General features: G+C 53.0%; 1 protein-coding gene across 1 annotated transcript in view; it reads left to right on the forward strand.

Moving 5' to 3' along the window:
* Window positions 1-16,713, forward strand: part of zmiz1a (zinc finger, MIZ-type containing 1a) — an 82,609-nt gene that overhangs the window by 48,931 nt on the left and 16,965 nt on the right. The window contains exons 4-6 of the mRNA XM_084709984.1: window positions 4,866-4,984; window positions 8,081-8,194; window positions 10,033-10,138. Coding sequence (XP_084566110.1) covers window positions 4,916-4,984; window positions 8,081-8,194; window positions 10,033-10,138 — 289 coding nt within the window. The 5' untranslated portion in view covers window positions 4,866-4,915. The remainder of the gene's footprint in view (window positions 1-4,865; window positions 4,985-8,080; window positions 8,195-10,032; window positions 10,139-16,713) is intronic.

Raw genomic sequence — 16,713 nt, forward strand, 5'->3', positions numbered from 1 at the left:
CGGGGACGAACCCGTGTTTGAGAGGGCGCAGGAGACGGAAAAAGCCGCACGATGACGCGTGTGCCCGACCGGACAGAGGGGATACGATGCACGCCACGGGCTACATCGGCCCGCACACAGAACAAACGGAGGGAGAGGAGAGAGAGGAAAAGAGAACGGGGGGGGGGGGGGGGGGGGGGGGTGGCAGGGAGGGAGGGAAAGAGGCCAGCTCACTGAGTGCTCTTGATTGGCCCGTTTGAAAACACATGAACGGCAGAGAGTGTGAGCGTGCGGGGAGAGGGAGGGGGGGGGGGGAGAGGGGGAGAGGGGGAGGGGAAGAGGGGGGGGGGGAGAGAAAGCCGTGTGTGAGAGGGAGAGAGAGGTGGGGGGCGTGTGTGTGTGTGTGTGTGTGTGTGTGTGAGAGAGAGAGAGAGAGGAGAGAGAGAGAGAGAGAGGAAGAGAGAGAGAGAAAGAGAGACACTGCTGTGGGAGTGTGTCTTGCTGTGCCGTGCCGCCCTGCAGCCCAAACCACATTAGAGCAAATGAATCCATTCCACCTTCCGTTATGGCAGCTCCCTCACAGGATGGGGGGGAAGTAGGGAGGGGGGGGGGGGGGGGATAAGAAAGGAGAGGGAGGAGGGAGGGAGGGAGCGTGGCAGGGTGCAGATGAAGGCTGGAAAGAAAAGGAGAGAGGAAATGGGAGAGGGGAGAGAGGTGAGTGGGTGGGGCGTTGCGAGTGGCCAGAGCTGGTGTTTCGGAGGTGGGGGGAGGAAGACGAGCGCAGGAGGGAAAGGACCGGAGCGGCGGCCTCGGCGGCTGTTGTTGTCTGCCTTGCCCGCCCCTCCTCATCCTCAGCCTTCATGCCCGCGTGCCTCTTCTTGTCCCTCGACAGGACGGCCCTGCGCCCGCGCGCATGTGATTATGAAGAGATCGTTTGCCGTTTCACGCTCTCTCTCCCCCTCGCTCTCTCTCTCTGCCTCTCGCTCTCTCGCTCTGTCTCTGTTTCTGTCTCTGTCTCCCTCCCTCTCTCGCTCTCTCTCCCTCTCTCCCTTTCTCTCTCTGTCTCTCTCTCTCTCTCTCTGTCTCTCTCTCTCTCTCTCTCTCTCTCTCTCTCTCTCTCTGTCTCTCTCTCTCTCCTGTGGCCGCGGCCTCGCCTGCCCCTTCTGACACACCCCAGCGCTTTTCCTATTACTCTGCTTTTGTTTCAGAATGCTCATGTCTTGCGGGGGCACCCCCTCCTCCACACACACACACACACACACACCACTCGCCTCACTCCAGAGGATGGTTCCGGAAGCGGTGCTGCTGCTGCTGTTTGTGCTCTGTTACCTTGCTATGATTCATATCATGCCCTCCCACTGCTGTTTTAAGGCTTGTAATATGCACGGCGTAATTGGTTGTGTAATCCCTGCCTCGCACCTCGAGTAAGACGAGCCAGACGGACCTGGTGAGGTTGTCTCGGAGGTGGTTTCCCGAGGAGTGACTCCTCCTCGGTGCAGCGGGATTGCGTCTGTGCGAGTCTGTGGAAGAAAACCAAAATACAGTATCTCCAACATCATGTGACCACCTGAGACGACGTCATGAAATGTTCCCGTTCGAGAAAACGTGTCGTAGCGGCTTCTTTAATCATGCACCGGACGAGCTGGAAGAGTTTTTTGCTGTTGTTGCTATCTGTGATCCGATGGCAGATTCATCTGCGATGTTTTGATACAGAGGGTGGCGGGAGCCCGGTTTTCACCGAGGTATTTGATCTGTTACGTAAGGACAGCCCCGGGGGTGAGGACAGAGCTGGGTGGAGGATGAGTGCCGCGCATCCGCCTGGACGCCGGAGCAGACTCAACGGCCCCGTCTAGCCTAGCACAGACCAGCATGCCGCGGCAGGCCGGCAGCAAACAAGCCATTCAGCCAGCTGCAGTCATCCAGCAAGCCAGTCAGCCAGCCAGCCAGTCAGATAGCTACATCCATCCAGCTAGCCAGTTGACCACCTAGCCAAGGCAGTTAGTCAACTAGCCGGTCAGCTGGCTACACTCATCCATCCAGCTAGCCAGGCCGTCAACCAGTCAGAAAACCAACTACATTCATCCGTCCAGCGAACCAGGCAGTCAGTCAACCAGCCAGTCAGATGGCGACACTCATCCACCCAGCTAGCCAGGCAGTCAGCCAGCTAGCCGGCCAGTCAGTCCACCACCGCATGCTCATATCTGCTTTCCCCCTTTCGACATGGAGGCTCCTGCTCTTGAACCGCCAACAAAAGCGAGCCCTCGTCTCTCCCCCTTTTCTCATTGGTCTTAGCTGGAGGTGTGAGGGGCAGTGGGTGGGGGGGGGGGTTGCAGGGGAAACGGTTAATCAATAGCTACAAGGTCAGGCAGCATGCAGACAGACCGACAGGCAGACAGACAGACAGACAGGCAGGCAGGCGGAAAGGCAGGCAGGCAATAGTGGTCTGGAGTGTGCCCTGTTAGTGGTCTACAGGGCCGCTTGGCTGTGCTGAGGGATTTGTAGCGCTTGTAAAGGCTTTAAGGAGCCTCAGTAGAATTGACTGCTGTGTGGCAGCAGGTCTGGATAGTGGGAGAGAGAGACCCCTACTGGTATCTGTCAGTACTAGCAACTCACTGGGATGGTATTACATCCCATTCCATTAATGAATGAATTAATTAATTCAAGTAGTGTCATTTTGGGGTTTCCCCCAGATTTGTATCGACTGTTTACAAGTGTGCGCTGTTTAGGAAACCACTGAAGTAGGCTATAAGCCAAGCCCATTCCACTCAGTACTTTAGACACAATGAACACCTTGTTCCGATGTGTTGATTGACAGACTTGTGCCAAAGTATGTCTTTCGTTTTTTTCCCTTCAAGAGCCTTCTTGAAAGTGTAACACGTTAATCACTTTTAACTTGCATTTCAAGCTATTCTACCCTCGTAATTCCTAATCTTTCTGGATTAGTAAAACACTCCAAAATGCTCTAAGATAAGCCTTCCTTTGAAGTTTTTACCTGTGATCCTAACAAATGAATTGAGGAAACTGAAGCATTTCAAGCCTTTTCGGCTGTTTAATGTGTCTACATCCGAGGGGTGAGATGAGCTCCATTATCCCTGAAAGCTCCTAACATGGTTGGCTGAGCTGTATCGTTCTTCCATGCCTTTCTCTCTTCCCTCTCTCTGTCACCTCCCCCTCTGTCTTGCTCTTTTCAACCCACCCCCCTTTTTTTCTTCTCCCCGTCTTGCTCCCTCCCTCCCTCCCTCCCTCCCTCCCTCCCTCCCTCCCTCCCTCCCTCCCTCCCTCCCTCCCTCCCTCCCTCCCTCCCTCCCTCCCTCCTTCCCTCCTTCCCTCCCTCCCTCCCTCCCTCCCTCCCTCCCTCCCTCCCTCCCTCCCTCCCTCCCTCCCTCCCTCCCTCCCTCCCTCCCTCCCTCTCCTTCACTCCCTCCCTCCCTCCCTCCTTCCCTCCGTCCCTCTCCTTCCCTCCCTCCCCCCCTCCCTCCCTCCCTCTCTCCCACCTTTCCTCCCTCCTCCCCCCCTCCCCTGTCTCTGTCCATTTCAGTGGGGGCCCTAGCGGGGGTACTTGGTCAGCTCTCAGCAGACTTCCACAGGTTTGGCTTCCTCAGGGCTGCGCAGAGGGTTCTCACTTCCTCCTTTGTGTGAGGGAATCTGTGCATGCGATGGAGATGGACTTGACTTGCGACCAGGCGCCCTGCCGCTTGTCCACCTGTTGATCCATCGGCGTGTCTCCTCAGTACTCCGGGGAAGATATTAATTAGCCCTTGAGAGACACAGAGAGAGAGACACAGAGAGAGAGAGACAGAGAGAGAGACACAGAGAGAGAGACACAGAGAGAGAGACACAGAGAGAGAGAGACACAGAGAGAGAGAGACACAGAGAGACACACAAACAGAGACACAAAGAGCGACACTTGGAGAGAGAGAGACACTCGGAGAGAGACACACAGAGAGACACACACACACACAGAGAGAGACACACAGAGAGACACACAGAGAGACACAGAGAGAGACACAGAGAGAGACACAGAGAGAGACACAGAGAGAGACACACAGAGAGACACACAGAGAGACACACAGAGAGACACACAGAGAGACGCACAAAGAGAGACACACAGAAAGAGACGCACACAGAGAGACACACAGAGAGGGAGACGCACAGAGACACACAGAGAGACACACAGAGACACACAGATACACACAGAGAGACACACAGAGACACACAGATACACACAGAGAGACACACAAAGAGAGACACACAGAAAGAGACGCACACAGAGAGACACACAGAGAGGGAGACACACAGAGATACACAGAGACACACAGAGAGGGAGACACACAGAGAGACACAGAGAGGGAGACACACAGAGAGAGACACAGAGAGAAACACACACACACAGAGATACAAAGACACAGAGAGAGACACACACACTCAGAAACACACACAGAGAAAGAGAAAGCAAGCATTTTGAAGACTTTTTAAATTAACTTTAAAATAGAGATAATGGGCCCTGTGATGTCAACAGTGGTGTGTTGGATCCAGTAGTTGCGAGAAACAAGCTCATGTAGCCCAACAGGAGATGACCAACCGTCCATGGTCTCGGTTTCCTGAGAACGTGTGGCTGAGTTGTGCTGTTGAAATGTGTCTACAGCAGTTTTACCAAGCAATTCCTCGGAGCTGCAGAAGAAATTCCCCCAGAATAAGATGAGAGGTGCCCTTTTGTCTCCGAGACCCGAAGGAGTGACTGTGCTTCTCACAATGTTGTCACCTGTGCTGTCACCCGTGCTGTCACCTGCCAAACCGCTCCCTCCAAGGGGCACGGCGGGCGCCCGTGTGCTTCAAACCACCCCTAAACGCCCCCGTCTCTCTCTGTCCACCCCCTCCTCCTCCAGAGTCGAGCACCTTGATGGCGTCCAGATAAAGAGAGGAAGCCGTCGCCAAGATGAACACGCTGCCGTCGATGGACCGGCACATTCAGCAGACTAACGACAGGCTGCTGTGCATCAAACAGGTGAGAGACGAGACAAGGGGGGGGGGGGGGGAGGGGGGGGGGGAGGGAGGGGGGGTCGATCGAGAGACTGTGGGGGATGAAGGGAGGGTGAGGGACAGAGTTGGAAGGGGAAATGGAGAGAGAGGTAGAGAGGGGATGGAGCAAAATGGAGAGCGAGAGAGAAAGCGAGCAAGCGAGAGAGAGAGAGAGAGAGAGGGTCCGAACTCCTCTCCAGCTGTTCTTTCTCTCTCTCTTCTCCCTGGCCATCACCACCTTATATGGACATCTGCTAGTCTGGCCATTAGCTGCAGACAGATCATATTTCACTGAGTCTGAGACTAAGAGAGAGAGAGAGAGAGAGAGAGAAGTAGAGAGAGACAAAAAGAAAAAAAAAGAAATAAACTGCTCTTGAGAAACTCGTGACTGCGGAGAACTCTCCTGTCTTAGCTCCCTTGTTATTGTTCAGAGCAGGAACAGACAATCTCACTTAGTATAAGGAAACTACAGAACCGAAACACACACTCTCTCTCTCACACACACACACGCTCTGACACTACCACAGGCCACTGCTTTTGAATAGCAGCTTTTGACAGAGGTTCCGACTCTTTGTTTGTTTGTGGGTCTGACTCATTGTCTGCCAACAGCTCCATCGGAGTGCATTTCAGGGTACTCTGTTAGTCTTTGGCTGAAAGGGGAAAGACACATCCTCTTCTCTGACATATCCTGCTCATCCACCCATGTGTCAATCTCTGCCCCATTCAAGCTGACCAGCCATTCCTTTACACAGTGCTCCCTCGCAAACAGACGTCGTTCACCGGAACATTCTGTCAATAGAGATACTCAATCCGGTGCTTTCTACACATGTGAAACTCGACGTCTTCTCTGGCAGACTGGTCTAGGTCACCCTCCAGAGATACAGGGAGAGGGCGAGAGTGGATGGGGGGGGCGGGGGGGATCTGATAAGTGAGGGCCAGGTCCTGTGTCATTCAAGAGCTACTCTGGACAGCCCAGGCCGGTGTCAACCCACCTATTGGGCAGGAAGACAGGAGGGGAGACCGAGGGTGGTTGGGAAAGTCCCTCTTACTGTGAGGTGGCCGGCACCTCTCAACTGCGTCTCACACACACCGTCCTCAACAGTAAACACACACACACACCTATCCCTAACCCTATCCATCCCTGGCCCCCGTCTCTAGTTATTTCCCTCCTGCTGGCTCTCCCTCACCAGGCTCCAGCCTGTTCGACGGGCCTCAGGGAGAACCACAGCGGTGGTTTCTCTGAGGGGCGAGTGTGCGTCTCCAGACACACGGGCCCCTCTGTGATTTCACGCCCGGCGGTGGGGGATAGGACTCCTATCAACCTGCAGTAATGCCACTGTGTCACTCGTCTCAGACGCTTCTCGGCCTCTCCGTTCATCTAGCCCCCCCCCGCCCCTCCTTTTCTCCTTTACCTCTCCATCTCGCCCTCTCAATCATGCCCTTGCCCCCTCTCTCTCTCTCTCTCTTTCTCTCTCTCTCTCTCTCTCCCTCTCTCTCTCTTGCTCTCGTGCTCGCTCTCGCTCTCTCGTTCTCTCTCGCTCTCTCTCGCTCTCTCTCGCTCTCTCTCACTCTCTCTCTCTCTGTTTCTCACTCTCTCGCTCTCTCTCGCTCTCTGTCTCTCTCTCTCGCTCTCTCTGTCTCTCACTCTCTCGCTCTTTCTCGCTCTCTCTCTCCATGTCTCTCTCTCTCTCTCTCGCGCTCTTGCTCTCTCTCACTCTCTCTCACTCTCTCGCTCTCTCTCGCTCTTTCTCGCTCTCTCTCTCTGTCTCTCTCTCCTCTCTCTGTCTGTTTCGGAGAGCGGGAGTCCACAGCTGCTTCCACAGTCGCTAATCTTCACATTACAAAAGATGAGTCATTGAAGACTGCTCTCTGAGCTCATGATATCGTTGGTGTGCTCAAGGCCTTTCTCTGTGGGCGGACACTAAGACTACCGGAGCTGCGCACAGCCAGAAAAACGCACACACACATACACAGGACGGGCCGTGATTGCCGGCTCGCTCCTATAACAAGTCTTTGTCAGGCTCTGGCAAAGCCGCCCATTCAAACGCTCACCTCTGCTGCCCCCTAAAGACAATGCCCCACTACCTTCCCTTCTTAAGAGGCACAAAACCCAGACTTTGCCGCCCAGATGAGAATAATAAACGCTTTTTAAGTAGGCTCAATCTCCTCGGCCGAGCGAGCCTCAACGCGGAGCCATCTCGAAATCATTAACCTCGCGCGGGGCGGAGAGGGGAGCCCGCTTTCGAGCATCTCATTGTGTCCCGCGAGGCCGAGTCGTTCGCCGAATGGAGGGACGGAAGTTCAAAAGGACGGTTTTCAGGCCCTCAGTGAGAGGAGGGCGGAGGGGAGAGCGGGGGGAGCAGCTACCCGACGTGGTCCGGGTTTCGTACACACAAAGCTGCAGGGGCCAAGAGACTCGGATGGGGCGCGCGGGGAGATGGTGGGGGCTGTGTGGGCGGTTGGGGGGGGGGGGGGGGGGGCGGGGGGTCGTGATTGGCATTGTCAGACTGTAGCGCAGCATGGCGGCTGAGCCTTTCAGGACTGCGGCGGAGTCCAATTGTGAAACAGGCAGAGGATGAGAGGTATAGAGAGGGTGGTTGGAGGATTAGGTAACCACAGGGGTGGAATTAAGGGTTAGCGATTTGGGGAGGGGGTGGGCGTTGCCAGGAGACACCGAGGAGGAACACCGACTTCATTGTTGTGGAGGCGGGTTCTGGTACCCACAATGCAGCAGGGGCCCCGACTAGACGTGATTGGAAGGGAGTGAATGTCTTCACAGGGTTTCTTCAGACACAAGAGGGGTCGGGTCATCCATGGGGACCGAGGGGGAGATGAGAGGGGTGTATGCCTGCGTAGATATTTCTATGGCTTCACAAATCCTGCTTACGTGTAGACTTGTCCTTTTTTCAACAGACCCTTTTATCCCAAACCACTTATTACGTCCATGGTTCTGGAGCAAGCGAAGTGGCCATGCATACCCGCCGTTCTCAGTCCATCCTTCTGTTGACGCTTCACCCGTGCTCCGGTACATGTCTGGTTCGCCGTCTTCACACGCTAACCCCCAGTTGTTCTGCCTCGACAGCACCTACAGAACCCGGCTAACTTCCACACGGCCGCCACAGAGCTCCTGGACTGGTGTGGGGACCCCCGAGCTTTCCAGAGACCCTTTGAGCAGAGCCTCATGGGATGCCTGACGGTACGTGAGACGTCCCCGTTGCCTCGACGTCCAGATACTTTCTGGGCCGGTCCTCGTTCACTCAGATTGTACGACGCAATCTGGGGAGGCGGGGGGGGGGGAAGGGGGGAGGGGGGACATGTACCACGTGAGCCACTCGCAGCCCGCTGTTAGCGTAACCCACGGAGATCTGCAGCAGCTGCTCGGGTCGTCAGGGGCCAGTGACAGGGGTTAAAGCCCCAGACACACTCCGCACGCACACACACTCCGCACGCACACACACACGCACACACACTTAGGCCGGAACACAGACACAGACGCAGTTAAACAAGGCCCTAGTCAGCCGGTCACCCCTGGCCGCCCCTTCTCTGTTCCACTGTAACTGCTCATTGATCTGGGCAAGAGGCCAGAGTCCTGCAAACAAGCCCCAGGTGGAGGAGAACACAAACACGAGGGGACACACACACAGGCTCACGCACACACTGACACAAGCACACGTGCGGGTAGGAACACACGCATGTTACACACACAAGCACGCACCAAACACACAGAGTAACTGCTGTCCGGATTCTAAGTAGAGATCAGTCTTTTGGAATTGTCTTTAACTGGAGTGGTGGCGCGTGTAAACAGCCCAAATGCTCATTAATGTGTAAATCAGAATGAAAGCTTCTTACCGGCTGACAAAGACCCATAGGATTGGAACCCCCCTCTGAGTTCTCTCCTAGCATGGGGTCGTTCCATCAGCCGAGTGGTTTGATCAGTCTGAAAGAACAAATGACTTCTTATCTGGAGAATTAGCGACTGTTTCTCAGCTACACGTCCTCTCGGCACGCTGGGCCTTTGTTTGTCTGTGTCGTTCTCAGCGCAGTCTAAACCGCCAGTTCAGTATGTGTTTTTTTGGGGGGGGGAAACGCATACGTTCCCTGATACGTGATCAAACACACACTGTCACTAGCCCCTGGAAGACACGTTTGAACATTTTGTAGCTTCACTTTACCCCGGCAACTGTCACAGCCTTCACGCCGTCCTACAACTAATATCACTAGAAGATGCTCCTACCTGACCTCGTTAAAGGTAATGTGAGTTTAGGGTCAGTGGAGTTGTACTCTGTTGGCAGATACAACCAGAGGGCTTTCCCCCCCTTTTTAATAGTGATGTAGCCGTCTCCTGACGGCTGTTAGCTTTCACTTACCATCCCCTTTAACTGATCGTGAGTTCGGAGGGCGTCTAATAAAGCTGAACCGCTGTTTGGAGTCATAAACACAGAAGCATTGTTAACGCCTTGCTGCCCGAGCCAGGGTATTCCCCTGAGCCACAGGGGACTGTGGGACTCCAGGAGGGGTTGTCCCTGGCAGACCTGCCGACTCACTGTCCGCCCTCCTCTGGATCCGGGGCAGAATCAAGCACTCGTGATGAGAACGTGTTTGCGTGTGATGAGTGGTCAAAAATGCCAATACCCTTTCAGACAGTAGCCGGCTTGACCGCGAAACGTTTGTCTGTCCAGTCGGCGTTCGATTGGGATAGACATTTTCTCGTCGGTCGGCCTCTGAAATGGAAACGTTGTTCTGCCGGGTCCAACTGAGGTGATTTGGAGAACGTTTTCACTGGTGCACGTGCCGGGGAAGTTTGACCACTTCTGATCATCAACAGCTTAATCGCTGAATGTTTAGAGATATTTATTTTCGGTGCTGACCTACGTGCCAAATAATTTGTCACTGGTCACTAATTGCCACTGCCTTTTTCTACCTGTATCTCTCTCTCTCTCTCCCTCCCTCCTGAGTCTCTCTCCCACCTTTCTGTCTCACCATCTCTCTCTCTCTCTCTCTCTCTCTCTCTCTCTCACTCTTTTTTTTCCTCAGGTGGTGAGCCGTGTTGCAGCCCAGCAGGGCTACGACCTGGACCTGGGCTACAGACTTCTGGCTGTGTGTGCTGCCAACAGGGACAAGTTCACCCCCAAGTCTGCCGGTGAGCACGCGCACACACACACACACACTCCTCGCTGTCTAGGGAAGGGCCTGTACGGCTGAGACCTGGACACGGCCCTCTATAGGGGCTTCCTGTAACTCACTAGATGACTCGCACTGTAGCGTCGCACGAATGTGGTAAGTACGTTCTCATTGGTCAGCCGTCCATTCAAGGCTCTTGCATCGGTCGCTTGGTACGGTCTCCTGTGTTTTGCTCGCGTCTGCTCTGGGCTGTACGGTATGTTCGGACATCGCACGGATCACCCAGAGTGCATGATAACGACATGTGTTTTTAGCCGCCATTGCACTTGAATGTGCCATTGAGAAGATAGTAGTCCAGATGGCATCCTCACCCAAACTGTCCACTCAACTGTCTCATCCCACACACACACACACACACACACACACAGACACACACACACACAGCGGTTCAGTAATGCTTTCCTCAGACGCCAACCTCCTCAAATCCAATTCCTTCAATCCATACCCACTCAGTACCAGCCAATCCTGACCCGTTCTCGTACATTTGTCAGAGTGAGTCCGGGCCGAGAGAGACGGATGACCGGACTGACGAGGCGGTCTGTGTTGAGGTGTGCGGAACCTTCCGCTTCCCAAAGACCCGACGACGCCGCCGCAGCCCGTCACCGCTGCATTAGTTAGGTGGGCCGGGCGAGAACGAGTTTCAGTGGTAACAATCTTTTCCTTGTTCTCGCCGGGGGGGGGGGGGGGGGGGGGGGGGGGGGGTCTGCTCAGCACGGCGATATTTCACTTCATCCCAGTGAGGTATTTACTTGAGACCGTATTTGCTTTTATGTGCGGTTGTTCCTCTTGTTGGTAGGGACCCAAGGTTGGTGGACGTACGTCTGTGTCAATGGGCTTTTTCTCTGGCCCGCCGTCTGCTGCTGGTGTAATCGGATAGAGGGCCAGGCCTCGGGTCGGCTCTCTGGTTCTGGATGACGGTCAGCAGCGTCTCCAGACACGCTGATGGCCCTGGGATCTAATTGAGCGGTCTGCAGAGCCCTCTGTGTTTCCGAGGGGGGGGAAGGGGGGGCGGGGGGGGGGGGGGGGGGCTGGTCTTCTACAGAGAGGAAGGGGGGAAGGGGGGGCGGGGGGGGCTGGTCTTCTACAGAGAGGAAGGGGAGATGAGGGGCTGGAGGTTGGCTTCACGTGGGCGGGGGGGGGGGGGGGGTGAACGTAGACATGGAGCCCGACGTGACTCAGACGTGGGGGGGGGGGGGATTTGACCCAGAGAACATACGTCTTGCTTGGGTTTCAAGGGCGTCTGTGCGTACAGCCGGACTGGAGTGTGACGGGAATGGAACAGACGCGTGCGTCGGCGTGCGCGCGCTACGGTGGTGCACTTCCGAGCACGGGCGCACACAAACGCACAAGCCCACCAGTGAGACAGAGGACCCATTAAGGCCACTCTGTCCTGTAGACTACAGACAGGATGTGCAGGCTCCTTCTCTGGCCTATCCCATGCTGGTGTGTGTGTGTGTGTGTGTGCGTGTGTGTGTGTGCGTGCGCCCGTGTGTCTCTACTGTGAAGTGCAGCCCGAGCACAATCTTCTGACAGCCAGCATGGCGACAGAGGGCCGCATATCCGACATCCGAGACCCCAGACGGGGGGGGGGGGGGAGTCTGGGATCCACACAGGGCGGGAACGGGGGAAGGGCCTGGTGCTCCTGATCGGTCACATGACCTCTCACTATAGATTCTGTCGTATAGAAGATCCGTGCCTGCCGACTGCACACTTGCCGTTTTGTTGTGAAAATCTACATTTGGAAGCCCTAACCCATACACAGGAAATGATAGCGGAGGATCAAATAAGAGCCTGTAACTCATCACGAAAACCCCACCCATTAGTCACTGAATGACACCCCCCACACACTCCATGGATTGATATTTCCGTGAGTGTGTTTCAAAATCTTCAGCACCGGGTTAAAGGGCTAGATAAACCGTCTGGTGACTTATCACTGTGACTGGGGTATTAACATACTGACAGCTAATCTGCGATCAGCTGGTGAAGAGACTTAACCAAGCGCTAGCAATAGACCAGTTAGCATGACCAGTCTACTACTGTGGATCATATATCTAAGTCTGCTTCTAACAAGGCAACAAGCGAGGTGGGTTCATTTTTTATACTTGATATGGATTGAAATAGTACGACATTGTACTGGATTCATGGTGAGGTTAACTTTGATTGAATTGGACCAGTTTCCTGTATTGTCATCAAACCTGAAAGTGATTTTAGGAGCTTGGCATCGGAGTGAGCATTGCTGAATCGGCAACAGCAGTAGCTTTGTATACAGTATAGCAGCTTTGATACACTGTATCCAGATTGAAGGGTTTGGCTCAATTGTGTTTCAAGCTATTCAGAAAGTGAGTTTGACTCAAGTATATCACTTACCGAGCTTGAATTATAAAATGCATATTTCAGTGTCAATTATAAATTGCACCTGACCTCTGCAGCCAAAGTACTCCAGTAGCCATGAAACAAGATGTTCTCCAGTAGTTAGGGCGTGGTTAATGTAGCGTCGGAGCTGACATGCAGGCTGTTTACCGGGTGTTAAGCGGGCTCCCTGCTGCCTGGTTCATTAGATAATGGTTACTGGAGCCGTAATCCTACTGGCATGCTGGAGCAGACTGTCAGGTGATGACTGGACCACTATCAAATCCAACAAACTGCACTGTGAGATCAATTAGGCTGGGTTATACACTGCAGCCATCACTATGCTGCTGTAGACGCCTCATTAGCATTGGCTTCCAGTACTTCAGCTACTTCATCAACAGTTTGCCATTCGCCAAACTTAATAAGTGCTATTGTGCCCTGCTCTCAAAGACTTTATCACTGGTTGTCAGACAGCCAATAAAACCCCCCAAAAGAAACGACTGTTCCCAGGAAGCAGGCGAAGATCAACCGGTCCCCTCTTATCTTGAGGATTTGCACACTTACACTGTAAAAAAACGAATTAGGATCCATCACATTGACATGCCAGACCTTACCTGTGTGCATCCTGAAGTCTTCTCAATTCTCTTGTTTCTCTGTTTTACACTCTGCTCGTATTCAAAGAGTGTGCTCCAGGAGGCTTCATCTCCTCTGTCCTTCCTGAAGGTTGAGGGTGTAAATTGACTGTTAGGTCAAAGTGTGACTCCAGAAACAACTGTTAAAAGGTAACAAATAGATTATTATCCATTAGATGTAATGCTTTCATTTTTATTGAACTCCAGATTAAATTGGTGGATTAAATTCCCTGAATTCCATTCTGCAATCAATCTCCGTGGTTTTTAAGATATTGACTATCCATTTATGTAAGTTTGCATTGCTCCCAATTTTTTCTTGTGTTGTTAGCACAACAAACAGTGATATTTGACGTGCTCATGTGTGTGTGTGTGACAGATATCACCGTGATTCATTTCCTACCCCAAAACAACACCTCAACCAGGGCACAGAATGTGCTGTAATGTCTCTCATTTGGTTTCAACTGTGAAAGTCAGCATTGCGTTGTCAGCAACACAGTTTCAACCAGCCACCCCACAAAACAGCGAGCAACTTACAACGCAGCGGGTTCTGGAGTACGTTTAGCCAACGCTGTGTTAAGATATTGTAGGGTTGGGGGGAAAGGATGAGGAAGAGTGAAAATGGAATTCTGTCAAGCTGTGTGGCTATTGGTATGAAGTCAGATGACCCCCCCCTCCCCCTTTTATCGAACAACATAACGCTTCGGCAGGCCAATGGAATGCGGTCAGCTCACCGTAAATCAACTGAGCATGCTCAAGGGGCAATCTGGTGTTTCCCATCAGGAAAGCAACCAGTCCGCCGTGTCAACAGTGACGGATCACTTCCAGGGTGCGGCCATAACTCACACATGTGCCCATTCAAACGCGCGAATGCAGACAAACACACACACGTCTCGTACACACGTTTTGAAACACAAAGAGCGACTTCCCCATGCTGACTCCAGATCAGCAGATATCGCTCTCCTGTTTTCGGAAAAAGGCTGGACTTCCTCCCTCGGCAGCTTTTCAAAAATGCGTTTGATCTGCCTGCCTCTTTTTTTGTTGTTGCATCTTTCACTCAATCTCTCTTTCTCTCTTTGAGTTGTGTTACAAAGTGTTTCTTTGTACAGACATACTGTAGCATAAGGTGTGGGTAGTCATTCCTTTGTCACTGACCTAATCAACCTTACAGACTTTTATATTTAATTACTGCTGAGTAAGAGCAGCCTGCTGAATTATTAACGAGATGCACAGGTTATTTTTAGCGAGGTGGCCTCTCCTCTGACACTCTGCCGAGCTTTGCCTAAGATGATGAAACCACTTTGCAATCACGAAGTAAGTTTACGACTTCGATCCTGCGAAGTGTATGTGTTTTTCATTCCGAGTAAATCACCATTTGATATGGCCACACTTTCAGTTGGCGGCTTATTAGGTTCTCAGTGAATAACATTTGGCGATTTCATAGTTCAGATGAAAAGTCAATGAGCTTTGATAAGTCCACAGTTGATTCTGAGAACATCGCTGTCCAGATTCGCCCACCAGATTGGCCAATCAGGCATACGTGTATTCCCTGTTTTCCTGACCACACCACTACCATGTAGGGACCATATGCCTTATGGCATTCTGAAAAGGTATGTACGGTGTCTTTGACGGGGTCACCTGTTTGCGGCGGCCCTCAGGTCAAGGAAGGTGTCTTTTTCTTAATGGGCAGAAACAGCACTGATTGAGTAACGTACGCGGTGGGGTAAATACCGTGGAAGTGTCGGCCCATCGAGTGGCTGTCTTGTGTGGTTGATCCACTGTTGTCTGATGGGGTGGGGGGGGATCATGGGGGATCCGTCAGATTAGCTTTTTTTTCTGGGAGGTCGGAATCCCCCCTCTGATATCTGTAATGACTTACCACTAGGCTGCTTTGGAATAGATTGATCTGCACGGGTCTGCCCCCCCTCCCCTCTCTCTCCCCTCCCCCCTCTCCTCACTAGGATGTGCTGGACTCCAGCCAGGATACAGCCTGTCTAGCATGTGAAGATCCCGCCCATTTCTGCAAGTTTGCAATGTGAGCTGGCTTTCTTCTTTCCTTCCCTCGGGCAAAGTGGCTATTGCTCTGCTTGTGTGTGTGTGTGAGAGAGAGGGAGGGGGAGAGAGAGAAAGAGAGTCTGTGCATATTTGTGACTGTACTTGTGTGTGTGTGTGTGTGTGTGGTGGGAGCTTCCGGGGATAGATCAGTGGATGTAAAGCTAGGATACATCAATAACGGCACGACACCACAGAGGTAAGAAGTATGAGCGTCACCTTCCTCTTTGACTTCCCCCCCCCTCTCCATCTCTCTTTATCTCCTTCTCTCTTTCTACACTTCCCTTCCTCGTGCTCGACCCGTCGTTCCTACTCTCTCGGTCTCGCTTTCTGTCCCCCCCGCTTTCTACCACCCCACCCCTCACCTCTCCTTCCCTCTTCTTCTGCTTGTCTCATGAGTTGGTTGGAGCCAGCAGCAGGTACAGCAGGAGCCCATTAGAACAGAGCTGCTCTTTCATTGGATGAGCCAGGGAATCCGGGAGTCTGCCTCTGAATAATTGATGTACATTGTGCAGACACTGGACAGCGGAAGAAGACAGGGAGGGGTGAGAGAGAGAGGAAGAGATAAAAAGAGAGGGGGGCGGGGGGGGGGGTTGGAAGAGGAAATGAGAGAGACAGCGAAAAGAGAGCCTATGATAGGAGGAGTTACGGAGGAAAACGAGATAGATCACAAACCAAAAGCTGGAGAGCAGCCTCTGGCCTCTGGTGGGACACAGGAGTGGTTTTGACACAGGCGGGGTTTTTTTTCCCCCCCGCGCCATGAGGAGAATGAGATGAGACGTACTGGGACTTTGCTTGACAGCGGGTAAGTCCAAGGACTGTTGTTACTTAAGAGTGCGCGCGTGTGCGTGCGTGCGTGCATGCATGCACACCATGGGAGCACATGCGGCTTCTTGCAGATGAACAATTCGATGAAGTATGTTTTGCAGCCTGAACAGGTGCACGTGTGTGTGTGTGTGTGCGCATATGCAGGCTGAAGTGGTGTCAGAATGATAGTCTTATTAGATCAGGGGCATGTCTTCCAAGTTGTTCTGCGGCAGTGCAAAGTGGGCTCAGTCCTGCTCGCCAGAGTGTAAGTGAGATCCATTTAGTGGTGGAACTTCTCTGTGTGAGAGCGACTGCAGTCGCACAGCACTCACCGCTGCAACACGGCACGTGGCCCGGCCAAATCAGCTGACCAGAGCTTGACCTACATGTTTCAGCCCCTCGCAGGGTCGGTCCGTGTGTGTATGGGTGTGTGTTTCTGTGACAAAGAGGTGACCTATTTCAGTGACTGTATGTGGGCTCTTTTAAGTGTTTGAGCTGCGTGCCAGAGAGAGTGTCTCCCTGCCCTGTGAGTAAGTACAGTACAAGTAGGTTGGTAAGGGATGATGACACTGCAACTCTGTAAGAACACAGTGACAGGAAACAGGCTGAGAGGCCCAATAGCATTATATCTCATCCTAGTGCTTAATCTGTCAGAGATTCATTCCATTTTAAGTAGGCTAAAGAAACGCTAGTGCAA

This window comes from Hypomesus nipponensis, chromosome 11 (assembly GCF_054491055.1).
Source record: "Hypomesus nipponensis isolate SF chromosome 11, ASM5449105v1, whole genome shotgun sequence".
NCBI classification, from domain to species: domain Eukaryota; kingdom Metazoa; phylum Chordata; class Actinopteri; order Osmeriformes; family Osmeridae; genus Hypomesus; species Hypomesus nipponensis.